A 22,640-nucleotide genomic window follows, 5' to 3' on the forward strand; every position below is an offset into this window, starting at 1 on the left:
ATAATACCGCAACAGCTTGTAGTTGGATCATAGCAGCAGACAAGCAGACAAGCATGGATAAATCAAGATACCTATCTAGCTAATCATGAGTAGTGCTTAACTTGACTTCGTGAAGCATTCTCTGCTAGCTCGCCACTTTTGCTCAGAATCAATCCAATCCAATCCGTTCCAAATAGAGATTGAAGATGAAGAGAGACAACAAGAAAGTGAGAGAGAGAGAGAGAGAGAGAGAAAGTTATAGAAAGAGGCCGATCCGATCAACAGACGAGAGACTGCCGACCCCTCGTTTATATTGCTCTCTTAACGTTTTGTTGGGCAAACTAACGCTCTGATCGACTTCAGATTTCTAAAGGTATATGAACACACGTGTCGAAAAAAGAATCTAGTACGAAGAAAGAATTCGGTCGATGGGAAAGAACTCGAGATGGGAATAGAAATGAGCACATTTGTAACAGAAGTCTCATTGTGTTCACAAAACTGCTGAGCAGACATGGAACGTTAATTGTCTCCAGCAATTTAAACATTCAACCTAGTCGTTAAAGGTAATTATTTAGCTAATCGAAACAGGTCGTCTCTCCGCTGTTCCAAAGATCGATGCTGCACGGCGATACGTGAAAATTTTTATTTTTTATTGCTTTACGTTATGTGTGAAATCCTGCATGTTAAAAAAATACAGCATAAAACAATGTGGATTAAAAATCTTATTCGTAAATTACAAACATATAAGTCACTAAATATATATGTCAAATCTATACATGTATTATAGCAGCTAAGAAAAATGAAATTTTAAGAAATAAAATTTTGATAAGTTTTAAAATAGAATTTTCTGTTACTTTATTTAATTTATCAATTTATACTATAAATATCTTCGATGATATGAGGATTAAGTAAAATAATTAGAGTTAATAAGATAGATGGAACAATATAATTTTCCAATGTGGCAAAAGTAACGAGTAGGTAATTATAATTTTGTAACGTATTAGTAGACGTATTAGTAGTACATATTATACTCTATTATTGTATTTAATTCAAATTTAATTCAATCTCTAGCACAAAAACATATATATGCATGTGCATTCAATAATCATAAAAAAAATTTTTTTAACTATCTTAAAATGCTCTACTACATTAAAATTATTAATTTTATCACTGAAAAGTTCATCATATACTATTTATCAATAGATTCGAATTATATTCTATTAATTCCACACAGCATTTATTGTGTTCAGCAATACGCACCTTGCGCACGTTCCTACGTGTCCACCATCCTACGTGCAACATCTGCCCGCCCTTCTCGAATGTACCCCTTTCACACGCTTTGAAAAGGATGTTAATCGTGGCCCGAAACTGGAACCGCGTGCAATTCAATTGCAGGAGAGGTCAAGCGTGATAAACTATCGGTGAATGTATCCCTGGAAGTACTAGACAATCCCCTTCTCTGTAAAAGAAACCTGAGGTACCCGCGAGTTTCTACACATGCAGGTGCAACAATATGTCCGTATATATGCGTTCCTTTAAACAAAATCGTCAATGCATGTTTCAACCTCCGCGAGATAGCATACATTCACGAGATAGATACTCTATTTTAGATGATTTATATTTCAAATTGGACTGTACGCAATTAAATAATTAGTAGTTTATTTTGCATTGAAATTTAGACAAATGACGTAATAAATAAGAGACATAAATTATTATCTATACAAAAGAATAAATGTTAATATACATAAATGATTAATACACATCTTTTTTGTGACATTCGGTTAATGCTTATATACTTGGTTTCCTATCAATTATAATAATGCCTTTGGAAAATTCCATGACTATGAATCACTTTTCAATCAATATTTCGTTTCAACCAGATCGCAATTTCCCATCGCAAGAAACAAAAAATCCGACAAAATCCACTTTCGCCAAAACTTTCCCAAACTCGATTTTAACGTGTGCTAGTTTTATCGGAGCGTGAAGGGAGAAACGAATTTACACTGTCGTCGTCTTTGCATATACACCCTCGTCGAGGTTTTCTCAGAAAAGGCCAGCTCATCTCACCAGATTTCCCTGATGTCTTTTCCTCTTCACCGTTTACCATTCCGACTTCGTTCAACGGTGGAGGTCGTTCAAAGGTTTCCACAGTAACTGAAGATTCTTGAAGACACACTACGAGATTGTGTATAACCGCGAGAAAAACACCGAAAAATTTTTTCTAAATTTTCTTGCGTGAGAAAAGAGTATATAATAGGAGCTATCTTAGGTTTATCAAGTATGTACGTTAAATAATTGTTTTTTTTTATGTGAAACATTTTAGGACAATATGTTATTTATTACGATATTATTGTACAGAAATTATAACATATAAAACAAATTGGTTTTCTACGAATAATATTTACGCATCGTCACGAATAGTCGATGAGAATTATATCGATTAGATTTCTTCGTTATTATATTACAATCTTTTTTCGAAGCTTCTTAATATTTTTTGTTTCCCCAAATAAAATCAAGTTCAGAAAGCGCGTTGAAACTCGAGATAAACCTAACGTTACAAGATAAGCTTCCGCGAACGACAATGTTGCATTTTTACGATAAAATCTCGATATATTGTACGCGGGCAAGCTCGTAACGGCGGCACCCGCGATTTTTACGAGTGGTCGGACATTGTCTCGGCGGATTTACACAAAATCGATAAAAATATAGAGCGTCTACGGCCGAGACGAGTCGAGTAGGTACCGACTTTTGTGGCACGGAGAGAGTACTGCCTTCCTATTATTCCAGTTTCTCGTGTGATGCACGTGCTCCCACGGTTATCCGCTTCGGTAGTGCATATGTGCACATGTGCACATGTGCGCATACACGCGGCTGCTGTCTGACGGTACACACCGGCGCAGTTATCAATGCGAGATTATGCATATAGACCGCGCGTCATGATTATTGCGATAGGATATGCTCGCTGAATGCGAATCCTCAGTCGACTCCTCCCGCAGGTAGATATAACTTCTTGATTAATACAGGATACAGCTTGTGCTGATTAAAAGCACTGTCGTTCGTTTTCATTTAGCAGGAATATTTTGGCGGGAATTTTAACGACAGTCCGGACGATTAAAATCATAATGCGCAAAATGTACGGAATGAATTGTCAATATTTAATTATGATTATCTTATCTCGCATTTTTGTGACGAAATCCTATGTACAGTTTTTTCTCTTTTTGAAACGTTACGCAGAATACACTTGCTTGCTTCATTGCCGAGACGTCAACAGCTAGCAACCCATTATCGAGTTGTTTATTGCATACACGATCGACAACGGCGATAATTATATTCCGATTGTTATTTGCACTAGCTATTATCGAAAGTCGTAACGTGACAATTACGATGCGTCGTAAATATATATTACGAATAGCGCGCGAAACGAATGTTATGGGAATTACGCAACGATTTCGACTCACTTGATCATATTGTCAAGCTATTTCAATTTCACCGATTCTCGCACATATCTTGCAAGTATGGCAAATCTACGGATATGTTGATGTAGCTCGGAAAACTCACGTTGCGCAGCATTTGCCTGATTGGCCGAATTGGCTTGTATTATATCCTTCGTGAATTTGCTATCGCGATTGCACGAAACTTCCTCCTTTTCCCGTCCTTCCCATTCCACTTGCACGCGTAATGCGTTCTCGAGCATACTCATGCAAACACATACACATGTACACAGGATACCTCAAAACATGATGAATATTTCTTTATAGGTTACAGATTTCGTGATAAATTTGAAGGCAAATTCTTTTTACTTGTAAATTTTGTAAGCGGGCTATTTATTTCAAATTTTTTCGTTCAAAATGTAGAAAATATTCTTATTTACTTAAGTCTTGAATTATAAATTTTACAAACAAAAACTAGATAAAATTAGCAAAATTTGTGCTCTATTTATAATGATTTAACTCGTTCTTTCACTTTTAAGTGATTCAAATAATCGATTTTTCTCGTAATTGTGACGCTTATCATTCTCCTAGTTCATTTTTTGGTCTTTATTGAAAGGATACGTTTTGACGGTTTCGAAATATCTTGTATACGGGTCGGAAACTCGCGCTCGTCGACGAGTTATCGAGCAACGAGCGCGCGAGCGAATACGCGGATAGAATTTCCTCGATTTCTTAAAAATTATATTCGGCCCAATTTTCCGGAATTGCTGTCTTCCTCCCTATCGGTGTACTCGCTCTACTTACGCGGACCAGATGGCGTATTCTTGTGAGCGAAACGATTCCCAAGCTTTCGGGATTCCGGGCGCCTCCCGCCATCCGTTCTCTCTCGTCCTCGTCATCGCCTCTGTCGCCTCTGTCGATTCCATTCGTACCGGAAATGTGCAGAACGGTTGTCCTACGTGAACGATTTTCCAAATGCATGTATGGGTTAATTTACGGCATCCTTCGACTGCTCTCCGGAGATTTTCACCGAGATCTTCCGCGTGGATGCAAGGGATTACGGAAATACGATTACTAAATCGCACAGGATCCACAGGATACGATGTAATCTCACATTCTGTCTCTTCCATGCTGATACAATCTGTAATTTTCTGCTATTTTTGAAAGTTTTGTCGCGCCAGCTTCATTCAGATGCTGTACGATTTAATTTATTTTGTTAGACTATTACACATAAGGAACAATATGTGTTTTACTTGCAGTTTTAAATCGATAATATAGAAACTAAAATCACCCCACATTTACTTTACACAAATGCAGGAGATATCTTTTTTCCGACTTTTCATTATATTTATATATGTATAAATACAGATTTAGTTGTTGCCTTCCTCCCTCTGGAAATGAACACAATGCCAACAAATATAATTGCATTGTTGTAGTAATGGCGCAGTAATAGCGATGCTATTTATATAACTGTAATAGCATTGCCTGCATTCTTTGCTTTATTACTTTATTGCCATTTTTATTTTTACAGCACACCCCTAGTACTCGCTAGCACATGTTAACTTAAATTCTCGTGACTCACAACATTGTGCTCAGATTTATATTCGGTACGCGGATTTCTTACCGATACGTATCCGTGTACATTTTCTTCTCCTTGGAAAAGATCTCATTTCTGATTAGATCGCTAATCGAACCTGAGTTATTCACCCCAACGAGTTATTTGTAACGAAAAAGCGACCGGACCTGGACAAAAAAACGAGAAGTCATTGCAAAATCTCGACCGCAGCAAATCTCATTATAGCTGGCGCCGTTTCAAGTAGTATGTTTCTAACAAGATACACGACGACAGGCGGATCTATGAACTCTAAATGCAATGCGTTTATTTATTCTTTCCCTCGTTTTTCCCTTTGTTTCCGCATACTTAAAACGGCTTCCGCAGGTTTTACTTATTGCTAGATACTTCTTCTTTATATCATAACGATAAGAAGGATGTAATCCTAGTTGAGGTAAAGGATGAGCGGCGAAATTGGACCTACTTCTGCAAAACTTAGATTCTACTGTTTCTAGCTGGCTCATGTACGTTACGTAAAGATTTTAGTTTACGTTATACTTTTTAAATTGTATACATTTTCTTCGTCAGATAAATAATTACTTTCACTCAATCTCTGCTAATGATAATCGTAAAACGGGGAATAATCAGCCCCCGATGGCTGCGAGCTGTTTACCGCTAATTGCTAATTCACACAGAGTAATGCGACGTATAAACATAATATCATGCAAAATTATTATAAATGAGTTGTATAACGAGACGTCGATATGTGCTATCACCCGCGTGACCCGATTTCCGGGCGTTAATATTTTGCGCGAATACCCGCTTTCCCGAAACATAAATACGTAACGCGCTTTCGAGTGTACTGTATCTCCGTGTTTGCAAACGTTAAATTATCCCCATCAACGCGACATCGCTGCCGGACACTGTAAAAAATATCTTACTGTCGTTCACCCTCGATACTCAACAAATTATGAACGGACAGTAATACGTAACATATATGTACTCTTTCTGGTACGTGCAGTTACTTTCCTCTTTCTCTCAAATGAAACGAATGTTACCCGTAAAATTAAACGTCCAAGTTTACGGGTCATAATATCATACATAATATCACTAGGTATAAATATCAACGCGAGTCAACATAAATATCTCATATTCTTTCTTAAATTTGCTCTCGAGCATTCGTATAATGGTGAACCGCGTCCAACATTATCAGTACATTAGTCTTCCGGTTCTTTGAAGCGGGCGGAACGAGACGAAAATGCAGGGGGGCGAGGGGTTAAATGCTGATTATTGCGGAATATACATGTAGAGCTCGGTGTACACACGTTATTGCAATCGGATCAACATCGACGTTGGTACGCTCTTCCTCCGTGATTCCCGTCGTTGATTAACGCGAGATCAATTCTGTCATCAGGTGGTTTCTCGTTCGGATTAATATCAAATTCGAGACGTGTGTGCAATCGGTTCGAAGCTCTTTTCGAGTGCGACGCTCGGAGATTCGGACCTGTCCGGCATAAGCCGAAAAGCGCTTATGGAGACGTTCTATGCAAAATCGGTTGCTGTCAAACGAATATCGGTGTATTATAAAGTCAGAGAAACTGCTAGCAGTCAGCAATACCGGCGAGATGTGCCATTTATAACGCGTGGAGAGGAAAAAAAGATTGGTTGCTTCGGTATAAGCTCGGTCAAGATTGCATTATACATTCCGCACATCATGCAATGTTGTCCGCTATTCGGACGGGCACTATAACGACATGGCTCGTCCTGAAGCTCGCGGAATTATTCCCGTCGCCATTATCCTTTTTTGTTGCGGCACGTAACTTTTTTATCGGCGCCATTATTTTCGGCGAGCGAGATAAAGTGGAATCGTATATACGCGCACGTATTCCTTGTAAATTCGACGAACTCGATAAATGTACGGAATATTGACGTCACGCGTTGATCATATGGTATTAGTGGAGATATTACTGTGGATAGCTGCGAGAGCGAATAATTAAAGTTTCGACTTTTGCGCGAAACTGACAGGTTGAAATTTTAATACTGATCGACGTGTGCGACTCGCTTTTTAATTTGCGTTATTTCACGTTGGGTAAGTGGCATCATAATGACATCGGTATTTCGAGAGAGATATGTCGATATGATTGTCTGATCTAATTTTTTATTCGCATTATTTTCAATGGACGGGACTAACAAAAAGTATCATAGATCATGTTTCCGTGAATCTCTAATTTTAAATGTAACGAATATGGAAGAATAATGCCGTGTTTATAATAATATTATTGCATATTTTAGAGTGAAATAATAAAGCGACATTTTAGAACCGTTGCCCTTTCATTTTCAATTTTAATCGATAATGTATTTAAATTAAGAAATTCATATTTTTTATAGATATTTGTGAGAAAATTTATACAGTACACATACCGAACTTTTCTCACAAATATGTATAATATATTTGATATCTTACATATATTTAATAAAAACGTTAAAAGGAATAGTGGATTAATTAAACGGACGTGAGTATTTATTGGATATACATCAAACCTCGCATCAAACTGTACGATTCAATTAAAAGCTAAAAATTGCCGCAACATGTTTTCATCACACAGGTTGCGCAAACATTACTATTTTTGCTTGCTTTATGTTCTCGTACATACTCTGCGTTTCAACAAGAAAGCTTCAACCATCCGCTCGTGCAACCATTGTCGAGCGAAATGTCACCTAAATTAGGACATCCAATTTTTTCCGTTTAATGATTTTTCTATCTCGCCAAGCTTCAGACTGTCATTTTCTGATACGTACGTTTTCTTCAAAAAATCAATTCGGTATGTAACAAAAATTAATTAAATTAAAATCACGTCTTTACACTTTTTTAAAATTGTAAGTAATGACAGAATTTGTTATGTTCATGATAAATAATTTCGATCAGAAAGGGAAAAAACATGTATAACATTTATTAGCATAACATGTAACATTTAGCACACGGTTTTGCTCAAGTATTTAAAAATTTAAAAGCTAGATATAGATCTGAAAATAACTTTGTTGAACCATCTCAAAATAATTAGGACGCTCAAGCTGGGTACTAGAATGTCAAAACTTTTTTGCAGCATTATCATTATGCTTGAGCGTTCTATATAATTACTTTGATGATCCAACAAAATTATTTTTAAATCTGTGTCTCTAGCTAAATTTTTAGATATTTCAGCAAAACCGTTTCTTCCGTACATATAACATTTTTAGCTATAATATGCGACAGCTGAGTAGAAATTATATGACGTCCGATACAAAACTGTATAAACAGAACTGCCTAATGTGTCACAATTTTTCTATCCACGATGTAATGCCGATTTGTCAATCTCAAAATTTTGTGGCCATCTGCATCAGCACATTTTGGGACGGTGTGTACTATAAGTCAATAAATCGATTTTTCAACACGATGAAACCGTATAGAGACAAAACGAAGCTATCGAATCAATCGGTTAACAAAACTAGAAACAAATAATACAGCGAGAACATTTTATACACCGAAGCTTTTGCAAGATATAAAATATATACGAACTGTTGAAAACGGATGGGATATAATGTATTCGTTATTAGCTTTTTAGTACCTTGTGGAATGGCATAATTACTTTATCGAAAAACGATTTGTTAGAAACGATTAATGCAACCATATTTCTTTTATAATCTATTGTTTAAATATATCTCCGTGTGCATTTAACTAGTAGAAAAAAACAGTGAAACAGGTTATCTCAATAGTTAAAGACTATAAATAAGTAAATGTAAAAATTGATTTATAAGTTTCTTGTGCTTTGGTTGGATGATTATTTAATTGAGAATTGAATCGCTAATGTATGCACTTAAAAAATTTAGAAGTGACAAAAAAGCAAGCTCTGACAAAATTTTCGCGGAGTAAAAGTGAACTCCAAATCTATCAAAAAATCACAGTCTGTTTATATATGCATGCGGCAAGAAAATCGAATATAATTAATTAAAAGCGCTAGCAGATGTTCCGAAGAGAACGACGTTTTATCATAACATGCTGCGAGAATAGAAGATAGAAAACTTTTAGCTTTTAAGAGGCTTTATACATGCACCATCTACGAGGATCTTGTGAAAGGTAGATTGTGGAATCTTCGAGATCGTTAAGACTTTCGACGAGGCTGTATTACGCCCGGCTGCTCTTACCGACAACTTTGCGAAAGAAGATAAAAAAGAAAAGTACAGAACAGTTGCTTCAGCTGTGAGATTCTCTATAGAGAATTTTTTATGGTCAACTGATTGCTGCACGTGGGTTACAGTTTTTTTTCCGTTACGTTGAGCTATGTCTGTACCGAACAAAACACTCAGCTTCTGAAATCCGGTTTGAAAAATAATATTAGTGTGTGTGTGTGCACTGTGTGCGCATGTGCGTGTAGAGCAGGAAAATTGAAATAATTTCGCTAACAATTCTGTACCGACATGTCGTATATTTTTATTTCTGTAACAATATTTTATTTATGCAATGCTAAAAATCTTTTATTAATTATTTGTCGACGAATATATTAAGCGGCCATTAATTTTATTGCTTCAAGCGTAACAGGGAAATTAATATTTATAATAAATTTATTTCCGCATGTTTATATATGTACTTAAATGGAAAGAAAACGCAAAATGTTTTAAAAATTTCTCTATTATTAACTAATATTTATGACAAGATTGTTATACACAATTGGTTAAAAAAGATTTCATCTTCTTGATACTGTAGAGAAAAGTAATTTTTTAAACCCATAATCAAATTGATATTGATATCTATTTTAGAGGATCTCTTTAGGTTGGTCTCACATTTCTCACACTTTTCAATCTTTTGACGATCGATATGCAATTAAAATGTTCGTTAATCTCGTAAATGTATCCGATAGTAGCTAGTATCGACAGATGTAATTACATTGTGTCGAAACAAGCGATTCAAATAAGGGTATAAAGGATTCTAACTTTTTTAAGATCGCATTTGCATTTAATATATTTGTTATATTTAAATTAATAAATCTTAAGTTTACCTACAGGAAACATTGCAAAATAATTCAAGATCCTGTTTAATTTTGTGAATTGCTTTTTAGTTTTTTAAAATAATATAAAAAAAGAAATAGAGAGAGAATAAGACTTACGTAGACTAGAAGGTTGAAATTAAATTAGTGCTGAAATCCTCAGAAATTATTAACTTTAAACTCAAAAAGCCATAATTCGTGCTCACGTTTGTATATGGATACCTTCGTTGCCGATTTATTCGAAGAGAATTATCCACAATGACGTTCACAGGTGGGCCATCTCGTATATGATGCATTCACAAATACTGCAGCACATATGTCTACATCGCTCGACGCACGTGTACATGTGTATCCGCCGGTTCCCGAAGGAGGCGTTAACGCAATCCACACAGTCCCGATCCCTCGCAAACGCGCGATACCATCGAGACGATATTCTCGAATGCAATTTCAACTATTAGTATAACTTAACACCGCTGCGAGATAGAGTATACGAAATAATGCGGCGCGACAGTAATGCGCGAGATGATACGGAACTACAATGTATAAGAAGGAAAATTTGTGGTGAAAGTTGAGAGCGCGTTACGAGTTAAGATTCGAAGATGTATAAACTTCTTATCTTTCCCAAGCGGACTTGAATAGAATATTAATTTCAGACTTAGCTATAAAGAGACATTTAATGTTGAACGTTAAAACGTGAAAAGAAGCGTCCCATCAAGGGGATCTTTTATAGAGAAAAATCGACTCCAAATTGGTCAAAGAGTCCATGGATGGAAGAAAGAGTACCCGGAGCACCCTGTATATTCTCAATGAATCACCTCTTAGTCTCAATTTCTCGTCATTCAACGTTCCCGTAGCCTCTCGCCCCGGCCCAATTAGATTGAGATCACTTCGCCAAGAATCGCGCGACTTTCTCGATGCTATATTGCGCGCGCCTCCCCGATCAAGATCGCCGGACGAGAATGGTGAATTCATTCGTGCGAATATCTCACTATTCGCGAAGTCTGTTACATGGACGGTTAACCAGGTCAAAGGGAGTCAATTGCGTGTAATCGACCTGCGCAAGGTACCAAATCATCGCTGGGGTTCGCCAGCGGGCCACGGGAAAAAGAAATGAGAAATCAGACCGAGACGGGGGAGAGAAAAGAAAAAGAGGACAGAAACCAACCGCAGCAAGTTCTAATAACGCGAGACGAGGTTGAGTAGGTGAATAGACGAGGCTGCAACCGGGGGAGGCGTGGGTCGTTGTCGTTATCATACGCTCGAATCGGAAACCAATTTGAAAGCAATACCGCGCTCATCGTCGCGGCTTATCTGATGAAGGGAGCTCGAACAAAACGCTCTTGGATCCGGCCCCGACGATTCCGGCTGGGCCTACCTGACGACTTAAGCGACTTTAACGCCTCTCGGTATTTAAATCGGTTTCTCCTCTTCGACGAGCCGTTCCGTTCCGTGACTCTCATCGCTCGCCGCCGATTCGCTCGTTAGGAGGTTGCACCATTGCTAAATCGGGATGGTGAAACTCTCGTCTGGTTTTTTTTTTTTAATTTGATCGGGAACTATTATTTATGAAAGACCCGATAAATTATCTTCCTCGGAGTAGGATTATTTTCTCCAAATAATCGAAAATGTCAGCGGTAAATTCTGATCTAAGCTTCCGGATTGCGCGATTTCGTTCGGCGTTAGGAACGCTTCGGCGAGCAACGCTCCGCGCGGGCGACCTCGTATCGAGGTTCACGAACTCCCCGGGATTCGGATGAAAAGTGACAAACGAGTGGGTTATAAATTCCGGGGTCCTCTTTTACCCGCTATATAGGTTTATTCGAGGAGGTTCTTTTCCACGTACCACGCCCTCGACTCTGCCTCCCAAGAAGTTGTAAACGAAGGAGGCAACGTCGTGCCCACGCGGTCGTACGACCCGACTTCACACCGAGAGAGCCGTCAATAAATCCGCCGAAAAACAAGGGGGATTCCGCCCTGTTGTGGCAAAGCCACAAGAAAGGGGCGATCAGCTTTAGAATTTGCCTAATTGGACAGCGAGATCCCTTTTGATCGAAAAGCAACATTCCCTCGGGAAAAAAAACATGTATTGAAAAATTTACGAGTAGCCACTGACCGCTTTTTAGATATAAAAAATTTACGATCCTTAAGTACGCCTCGGACCCTTCGCCCTACGCGGCTGCGGGACCGCAGAACTCGCTTCATTATATCCTATTATTAGTGAATCGATCCCATCAAGGGATTTCCGAGCGTCCCTTACGTGTATCCCTTACAGACACTTCCTCCACCCCCTGCGGACTTTTACTTTTTTTTTCTTCGAACCCCGAGGTAATTCAATTTGCGGGGATCCGACATGATTAAACGGAACGCTTTCCTTTCATATCCGCGGTCAATTGTGAATACGCGCGTAGACTATAGGGATGATTGAAGACCGAGGAAATATTCTTCGTGAAATGCAACCTCTCTACTCTTTTGTCATCAGCCTTTGACAGCCGTAAATAAGACAACCGTAAAAAATGCCGGCTAGTCGAGCGTAATGAGTCATTCTTATACAATCAAGGAGATTTCAGTATCTTTAAAAAAAAACTTTATAAGCTTTATATCAAGGTACCTCAATACGTTGACAAATCTGAATAAAATTTTTCATTTTTACTCTTGGCTACGAAGGGCATATTTGCAAGAATAAAGAAAAAAAAGTTTCTCGATCGTCCCTAGCGCCGACATGTTTGCGCGGAAATAGCCGACTGACAGGTTGAAGGTTTGAAAAATGCGAGCGGAGGAGCAAATCGACCAGCAAGAAGGGACGAAGACACGGTGTTAGCCAGCTGGTGAAATAATTTACCGTGGAAATCGCTTTTTTTTTTATTCTGCACGCCGCGAAAGAGAAACGTCGTCGAGGAGAGATAAAGGCAATTCGCGCACGTAAAAAAAAATAGTCGAAAGAATGGTCTGAAACTTCTAAAATCGTTGATGTTCCCGCTGAATGTCGCTGGATATCTCGAACAGATCGAACGAGTCGGAAGGATGGGATCTTATCCTGCAAAGACATTTATCAACCTCTTCCTGTGGGGACTGCTCTCCGACCATTCAGGATTATCTGTTGTTTTCATTTGAAGTTAAATTTTTAATTTAAAACTCATAAAAACTCTAATCATTAATTATATATTATTAATAGCTCTATTATTAACGGTTCTGGATTTAATTAAAAAGAAATTAATCATAATATTGATCACTTATAATTTAATCTCTCTAATCTTTTTAATTGTAAGTAACAATAAAGGCACACTTGTATTAGATGAAAAATAGTACCATTCTTATGCCATTTTATTCCCCGATAACGAAGAATTTATTATTGCATTCATCAAAGCGTACTTGCTTGCGTATATTGCTGATAAAACCCGTCCGTGTCCAATTCCATGCGTGATATATGATTGTCAAAGGCTGCAGATTCTCCGTCCTGATTTTTCATTATTACGCTTTGATACCGGACGCTTTTTCCCAGTATTTTTCAAGGAAAATCCAGTTTCCGAATTTTATTTCGATACCCGTCCTCTACGCGCACTATTATTCGTTCAACTCTTACTACTCTTCCCGCGCATAACATGCACTTCTTTGATACGCGGCAAACGAGGGTTTGCCAAACACATCGCCGTCATACGAGCGCGATACGAGCGTCGTGAACGTTAACTTCAATATCAGAGTTGTCAGACGTTTCCTCTTCCGCTTCGTACTACGGAGGAACGTCGTTACTAGTCATGCCCGCCCCCCCCCCTCTACTTTCTAACATTTTTCCATAAAGCTCGGTCGAACATAGCCACGACGGTTTCGTGTGGTACGTGCAACGGCAACTACTCGCCGTGCGCGAAATAAATTTTACATCAGCATGATTTTGAGAACATTGATCCAACATTAAACATATCGAACACGGCTTGCTTCCAATGGATCCAGACGCTGGAATTGTGCGAAGTTTGACAGTGAACTGACAGCGAGCCTCTACGATGCATTATTCACATCGATCTGCGGGTTGCCTGACTGGAAAATTTCCGGATAGTCTGATTGCGATAGTTTGAAGGCAAGCGATGCTAAGCCGCGGCGTTGAACGACGACGTTGACTATAATTCTAACTGATTGCACGTGATTATACTTACAGTTTTTCGTGGCGTTAGTAAATTTCATATTTTTCAATCACTTTATGATATTAAATGAGAAAATTAAATAAAAAGAACAAGACTAACATTTACAGAAGGTAATAAATAAAAGTTAAAATTAATAAAAATATTTACAAAGCTTGAAATATAAAAAGAAATTTAACAAATCGGGATATCGAAATTGTGGTATCGAACTTTACACCCAGTTAAATATGAAGCACAATACGAAAACGGTGTTCTTTGCAGGACAAATTGCGAATCGTATTCGCGAGAGAGGTTCAATTTTGTTTAATGAGTAGGAGGTGTTCAGATTTGTAGAGAGCCATGCGAGAAAGTTTCGCGTACCGGTCGTAGACGAGAGAAAAACAGCTCTGGGAGGTCCATAGAGATTCTATCGTCTAACTATTGGGCGGTTATATACAGCACGAACATCGAGGTAGTTTACTGTATATTATATTATGAGATTCGGTATATCTGAATTTTTAACTAAGCAAATTATTTGGAATAAAGAGTGATACGTTATATATGTCTGTAAAAATACCAGTATTCCTCTCGATTTCTTTCCCTAACAATTACATTTGCTCAAATTAAAATTTATTGAAGTTATACTTACAGCTTTTACACGTTTGAGAAATTAAAAAATTTATCAGATGTCAAAACATAGAATTTTTATGACGATCAATTTTTTTTTTACTATTTTCTGTGCATTGAATTGTGTAATTCCGTCCTGGATTTCTTAAGCATATCGACAAAACTGCTAAAAAATAAAAGCTGCTGTCAATAAAATTACTAAATACTGCGCAAAACAACGCAGTCGAGGTAAAAATACCTTCATAAATAATTCAATAAAATGTCTATAAATGTTCTTATGGGTTATGAAATCGAATGGTTTGACATATATCGAATAAAGAGCACATATAGCGCTTTAGAAATATTTTATTTAGTCACGCTTCAAAATGTATAGAATAAAACTACACATTTTTGTGCGATATTTATATATTAAATGCATTTCGCTTTACTTTTTGATCATCTCCGATCTCAATTTTGTACAAGGCGCGATTTGTTGGAGTTCCTCTAAATTCGATTTAACGAAATAGGATAAAAACACCGCATTACTGTCGTATTCTTTCATAATAAAATCTTGTCCTTTCCTCAGTTAAACGTCCATGCTACGTTTGATCCGTCCTGAACGATTTCCCGATTATATGGCATCTAAACAGACTGTCGTGCCCACAGGCCATCGAGTGCTTGACTCATGGCTTCGCCGGACTATTAGAAGCGAAGTATGATTTATGGACGCTCGTAGTCGTCGCCATAAAATCGAACTTCGTCCCAGAGCGCAGTTTACACGTAATATCGCGATTTCGATCGTGATCGTCAGCCTTATTCTCCCTTTTGGTTACCTTCTCCTTCTCCTTAGGTTAAATGTGAGTGCGGAATTCTAGACAAATCTAGATTTTACAATACTTATCAATAGTGTCTAAAAGCAGCTAGAAGCAGTCCAGAAGATTCAGCTGTCCCTACTGTAGTTATAATATAACTGATAAAGGCACGATATAGATAGATAAAAGGCAATTTGTTTGTGAGACCCTATATTTTGAAATTTAGCGCAAGTAAAATGTAGTTTTTTGCTCATTGTGTTTAAATACATATAAAGTACATGCTTTTGCGAGTATAACTCAAGAATATATATTTCGCAGAAGATACATACAAATGAGTTTTAATAATGCGTTCTATATACATGAGATACACGAGATATAATGTATCTTACGGTCTATATACATAATATACGTTCTATATATACATATACATGAGATAATTTACATCTGATAGTAATAGTAAAATCAAAGGTTTGTAATACGCGAAGATGATCGTAATATTTTATCCACTTTATCTAAAACATCGGAAAATGTTACGCATATATATTATGCATGTATAGAAAGCGACTGCATCTTACATCTCGGATGGTTTGATCGACTCGTAACCGCCACTTTTGTCGAGACTCCTGAATAATATACTGTGTTAGGGTCCCGAAGTGCTCCTTGGAACTAGCCGATATCGAAGCGCGAGCCCGCTCTTAAACAACAATCTTCTTGCGGAAAGTCTTTTCCGAAAATCTTTATAACGCGTCTTATAACGGTTTTCAAGATTGTTAGTCCACGGTAATGGACTTCCGTTAACTTAAAAGCTTCATTTTTTTTTATTAGCCAAACGTGTGTTACTCGATATTCCGTCGTTTGGGCGAATCATTATCAATAGATTGTTATAATAATTTTTGTTGCTTATAATTTTTATACCATCGATTTATATACCATTCTAAAATGTAATTAATTTACCTAGCAGTATGTAGCAGAATATTACATAAAGAAAAAAATTTTTTATAATATTATAAAAACAAACTGTACGAAACAATATAAAAATACAATTATTTTATAATAGAGATCGTAAAGTTAAAATATAAACTAGAATGACCAAGAATATTCTCTTAAGCTTTTTGGAAGTAGACAACGAAAAAGTTTGTTTTTACATTTATAATGAAACATACATACATACATATACACACGCATACCGAATCCATCCAGAAATTATCAAATAATAAAAAATATAAAAATTTCATATATGAAAATAAATGTTCGATAATATAATGCGGTAAATTTCGCGTACCATTTATTAACTATATCCTATGATTCTCGAGAAAATAGGACGTGCTATGAGGATACCGGCATATGCACCTTTTGAATATATATGCCATATGCCGGTGGAGCATTAAATCAATAGTCTATCTCAAATAAATCCGAAGGAATACATCGGCGGGAAATACGAAGGAATCGTTTTTTTACTACGTTTTGGCTGCTCCTTTCGATTCTCGCAACGATAAAAGCCTTGATTATAACAAACGGGCGCACAAATGAGCTTTATATGATTGCTTGATATATTAAGATGCATTGTGAATAAATACATTGTATGCTATCCTCGGCCGCAGGTGATTAAGGCGCTGCCTGCTCTGATCCATTTCTCATATTATATCCGAGTTGTTTTCCGACATTAAAGTTCTATACGTGATTACGTATGCTCACATATTTCTTGTTATGCAAGTCGTAACGATAAATGTGCCATACACGGTAATTGCAAACTGACGTCGTTTGTTGTAAATTCGTTTTACTGCCGTACTTAATTTTTTCATTTTTCTAGATTTAAGAAAATAAAAAAAGGAATTTTTTTGGAGTTTGCGGAATATACATGAATGTGTATAGTGATGTCCATAATAGTGCTCACATAATGATTGGATTTAATAGTTCGCGCCAAAAGGTTAATTTAATTAAAACCTAGTTTCATACGATAAATGCTTCATTATCATAATTAAAACGAAATACGATTTTAATAACATAGTATGATTTTTACAACTAAAACTGAAATAGCGGGAATAGCAGGAGAGGAAAAAATATATATAATAACAATATTTTTGCGAATAATGAAAAATGTATCCATGATTTTTAATAAAAAAAATTTATTTTTAATAACAAGAATGAAATATTTACATGAAATAGCATTGTTATGCTTCAATATGAATTTCAATTTCAGGAATTTGAAATATTTGATTCTATTTAAATATCGGAACACGTGAATACACGCGCGCTACACGCGTTACGTTCCTTCATAAATAAATGCACTGTACTCAGATTAGGTAGGCGGAGGCTCTAATCTGGAAACACGACGGTCCTTTTAGTGCAGCTTCTCAATACGCCGCCACGTGCCTTTGAAACACCTTTGTATAGTTGCGCACGGATGCGATTTCGGTCGAAAATTAATTTTATTCACACCGTGACGTAAAGTACAATCCCGTGTTCTCCTCCTGTAGGTAGAAGCACATTCCTCTTCTTTTTGTGCAGTGATGCCAAAAGGTCATGGACGGGAATAGAAATTCCTTGATAATCGGTGGACAAGGCGCTCGTGAATCCATTTTTCTCGCGTGATTTTAAGAGTTCGTTTGCGAGGAGATAAATACACCATGAAGAAACCTGAAACGTGTACTTTCCGATAAAAAAAAGCTTTATAACGTGTAATCAGAACTCGTAGATATTTCACCATTAATCAGGATTAAAAGTCGTCGTACCGAATGATCAGTTTTAATTGCGATACAATGTTGAAATGTATCTCCTGATGCTATACAATTCAACACTAATTGCCGTATCATAAATCGTGTGCGCATGTAAATTACAATGCATCGTTAAGCTGAACAGTTTACACAACAGTTATGAATACTATGTATATTACATGGCACAAGAAGCATTTGAGGAAAAATCGTGTAAAACGTGTCAAATCAATTTTTTATAATCGGATTAAATTAGATGCGTATTATGATTTCGTAGAACATTATTTTTTCAAAGGTCGATAAAATTACCAGATTGATAGAATTATAATCGATGTCAAAATTATATATTTTCAAGACGTTTTATAAATTTATTAAAATATATGATCACACCATTGCGAGTAACATATTACATTACATGATATAATCGTGTCTGATTCTGGCGATATGTTTCGATTAACTTGTTTCATCGACAGGAAATGTGCGAGAAAACTATGAAGAAATTTGTATTCTCGATGCAATGCCGTCGCATTATCGGAGACGACTCGTGCACGCTAGTTTACGGTTTCGATCCTGGAGGGGTAGCCCACGTCGAACTTTCATCGAGCGTAAGCGGGGCCAAGTTAATTACTGGAATTAATGCGGTCCGACGGCGTTAATCCGCGCGCGGCACGCGAGCCAATCAAGAGGTCAGATAAGAATTAAATGGCATCGGGCCGACGCCTCGTTAGCCGTCCCATGTCGGACATAAATTTTACGCTAAGCCCGCGGTTCACCGTTCGACCGGGGTTCACGCCGACAGAAGAGAATCTCATTTTCACGATCGCTCCACTACAAATTGGCCACGCGTTCTTGTGCACGTGTTACTTTGCGCTGTTACATGTGCAGATAGCATACAAGATGGTTATACAAGATGGTTTGCGGATTCAACGTCCACTTTTTCCGTTTTTGAACATGTACAGGAAAATGAGTGAACCAAGTTCTAACGATGCAATCAGCGGTGTTTCTTTGATTCATCTTTATGTTTTCATTAATTTCTAAGATCGATTTAATCTAATATATGTATATATGTAAATACACATGAGCTAGTTTATTTTTAGAACTTTTTAAATCTATTCTTAATACAATAATTTAATATTCGCAAAAATGCTTTCCTAGAACTTAAAGGCATATTAATCACATTAATAATTTTGGTATTTTGAATTAGAAAAACATTTAGGTACTTTTTGCAAGTTCTATATTCTAGAAGAATTCATATACATATATTGAATAAGTACAAATAAGCACCGTTAAATGTAAATTATATCAGTCGTTAGGTATATCAATTACTGTGAATTCGATCGTCGTGATTAATCCGTTCGACCGCCTTACTCCTGATCACTATAATTTTCTCGCTGTCGAGGCCACAAGAGAGACGTTGATTGCAGAGGAGTATAGGTGGTCGGCTGAAGATCGATAATTATGATTTTCCTAAGTGATAGTTAATGACATCTTATAGTTTTAAAATATAGTTTTTTATTATATAACAGTTATACACACAACATTGCGAAACTGATAATTACGTCTAAACATTTATTCGGTGTCAATCATTAATAATACTATATGTTTTTGTTTTTATTAAATATACAAATTTTTATTAGTTAATAATTAACATAATATTATTGTCTACTGATTTTACTGGCTTTTACCATTACTAAAATAAATCCGAACTGAAAAAGTTCAACCCTTTGTAGGAAAATTTTGCTGTCGACTGCGAAGTTATATTTGAATGTTGAAATATTCAAACGTAAAAAGTAGAACGTTTTATAAAAATAAAATGACTAAAAGTGTGTACGTGCGTGTGCGTGTAGATGAATAAAAGGAGGATCAATTCCATATCCTTTCTTCTCGAATGTACTAGAAAATAATAAATATGTACAATTTAAGAGTCAGAAAGCAGAAAGATACGAAAATATAATGAACGACTTAACTCGTCATCTAACGATATTGATACGATGTTATTACGATAAGTTTACGATTTATGACTACTTTTCATTTGTTTCATTATTTTAAACAGAACTGTTTTAATAACAGCCTGAAAAACATTATACGTTTCCGAATAAAAGAGCCCATAACGGATTACGTCTGAGTACGCGTCTTTGTGTTAATTCCGAATCTGTACGAGTTCATTTTCTAGGGACGCCGAGACGCCAACCGTTTACCTTTAATTATAGGGCGGCACAGGCCTCTAAATTTATCGCTAATAACGTTGCAGCGGACGTTAAGCTCCATCGTCGACGGATCTTTACGGGTATGCGCCGTACGTATGTCACGCGCCGACGTTAAACGAATGCGCGGCGGCGCGAATATATTCGTTCGCGGGACGTGTGCGAACGGTCAAATATACACATCGGTTGATTACTCCGGCGATCCTTTCTCGCGCGCGCGGAGCCTTTTAATGAAACATGCGGGAAGAGAAAGTTGGCGTAACCATAAAATATATCAACGCGCTCTCATCATGCTGGAATCTCTTTGTGTGAGTCACGAAAGGGCCGAGTATCCTAAATATGAGCAACATGACGTTCTTGACATTCAATGCATCTCGAAGCAACGAGAAAAGGGAGATAGTGGTAGATGTACTTGGCACATAAATATTCCCCTAACAATTACAAAAATTGTCGATCGTTGTGGATCTCAATATTGGCCTTAAAAAATAATTGTTAAGATTAGTATTCTTTTACATTAAAATTTATATTAAATAAAAAGAATTTGTGGACTACTTTAAGATTGTTACGAATAATCTCGGTCTTTTAATCGGTTGTGTTTTTGTTAAATTTGTACGTTTTATCTCTCTTCGAGCGATTCTTGTTGAATTGTGGTCCGATGCCGTCGGAACCCAACGAGATTGAATCGTTATACGCTTTGCGAGCCCTCATGACTAATGCCGCTTCCGCGGCAGACAGCCGATTGTTTCAACAAAAATGTATTATGCACCGGCAGCGGCGGAGACCCCTCCCGTCGTAAAATATGAATTCCTCCGGTTGGAAAATTTCGCCGGAACGAGCGCTACGTGCGGCTGGTAAAGGGCGGGTCATTGGGACGCGCGAGTGCACGGTGGCTTGTTACAAAAGTTCCTCCTTGTACCGTAATACCAGAAAGTGGATATCCGTTTTCGGGCGGAACTCGGGCCACAATTAAATTGCTTCTTCTTGCGCGCACTCTTTTGTCTCTGCGACGACCGACCGACCAGATTTACTTTGCCGTACCTCGCCACGGCGAATCGGCTCGCGGAAACGGATGGCGTCTTTCGACGATGGCTATACGGAGAGAGTGCAACCGCGCGTTTCTGCCGCTGCAGCTTCCGCACGAGTACACGAACGGTCCGAACGGCGTCCCAATTCTTTGATATTATCGTGCTTGTATATCGCGCATTATATTATATGTCACTCTTTTCTCCCTCTTTCTGTCTTTTTTTTGCGATGAGAATACACATTGCTTCTTTATACGGTTTACAATCGGGGGGGGGGGGAATACTGCTTTACAGCGATTACTTTGAAGAAGTCACTTAACCTCTAAGATAGCCTATTCAGAGACCGTTTCGACGGAATCTTTGAAAGGGTTCTATCAGAAAACGATCCCGTGATTGGTGATACGCTCGTTGCGCTTCCGCGTTATCCGCTCCATGAGATACCAGCCTTACAATCTAATAAATGAAACGAGATAATATACATAGCAGTTTGTAGTGGTTTCGTAATAATTGAATACTATACATTTATACTTCTCATCTCTCCGACATTTCAACATGTGTCGTTCTCCAACGCGTTGTTAATTCGGCTTCCTGATCTCGTATATTATTCGAGACCATGACGACATGAAACCTGAAACCGCAGAACTTTTTACCCCTTCGGCAATTCTCGACATTTATTTTCTACGGATACAAGACTCCCCCTCATTGTTATCTATTGTAAGAGCGAAAGCGCCATATCTCAGAGCAGGAACAAATCGCCATGTTTTGTGCCATTATTGGTCATTAAATATGAAATCATATAATATAGAAATCATAATAAGTATTTATCTAAAACTTGAAATAATTTTAAAAATTTACCTGATCTTTGATAACTCTATTACAGATATGCCTGCTGGGCCTCGTCGTGAGCGACAACAGTACCATCGGCGATCATTCGATCACAGAGGACACTTCCGAGATCAGCAATATCGGCAACAATCTCGCGGTCGACGCCGTAGATCAGGTAAAACGGTTTCTCCTCACCTTCACTTTTTACCAATCGCAATTGCCTCGCTCCGCGTGACGTATGCGGTCGGATTTTCGAAACCGGTTCAGAAGGTAATCCTTCGTTTCCTATTGGATCGGAAACTTGAAGAATCGCGGTCATGGTTCACACAGGAGCGGTGAAAAGGGCAAAGTGGCACGCCGCACGCTCG

At 37.5% G+C, this 22,640-nt stretch overlaps 1 protein-coding gene across 3 annotated transcripts in view; it reads left to right on the forward strand.

Annotated features, from left to right (window-relative positions):
• Positions 1–22,640, forward strand: part of LOC139770763 (protein madd-4-like) — a 185,012-nt gene that overhangs the window by 80,663 nt on the left and 81,709 nt on the right. For all 3 annotated transcript variants that reach the window (XM_071702932.1, XM_071702933.1, XM_071702934.1), the window contains exon 2: positions 22,328–22,447. In XM_071702932.1, the coding sequence (XP_071559033.1) occupies positions 22,328–22,447 (120 nt within the window). The remainder of the gene's footprint in view (positions 1–22,327; positions 22,448–22,640) is intronic.

The sequence above is a fragment of the Temnothorax nylanderi genome, unplaced genomic scaffold, assembly GCF_030848795.1.
Source record: "Temnothorax nylanderi isolate EJ_2023f unplaced genomic scaffold, tnyl_v1.0 TNYL_tig0032_pilon, whole genome shotgun sequence".
NCBI classification, from domain to species: Eukaryota; Metazoa; Arthropoda; class Insecta; order Hymenoptera; family Formicidae; genus Temnothorax; species Temnothorax nylanderi.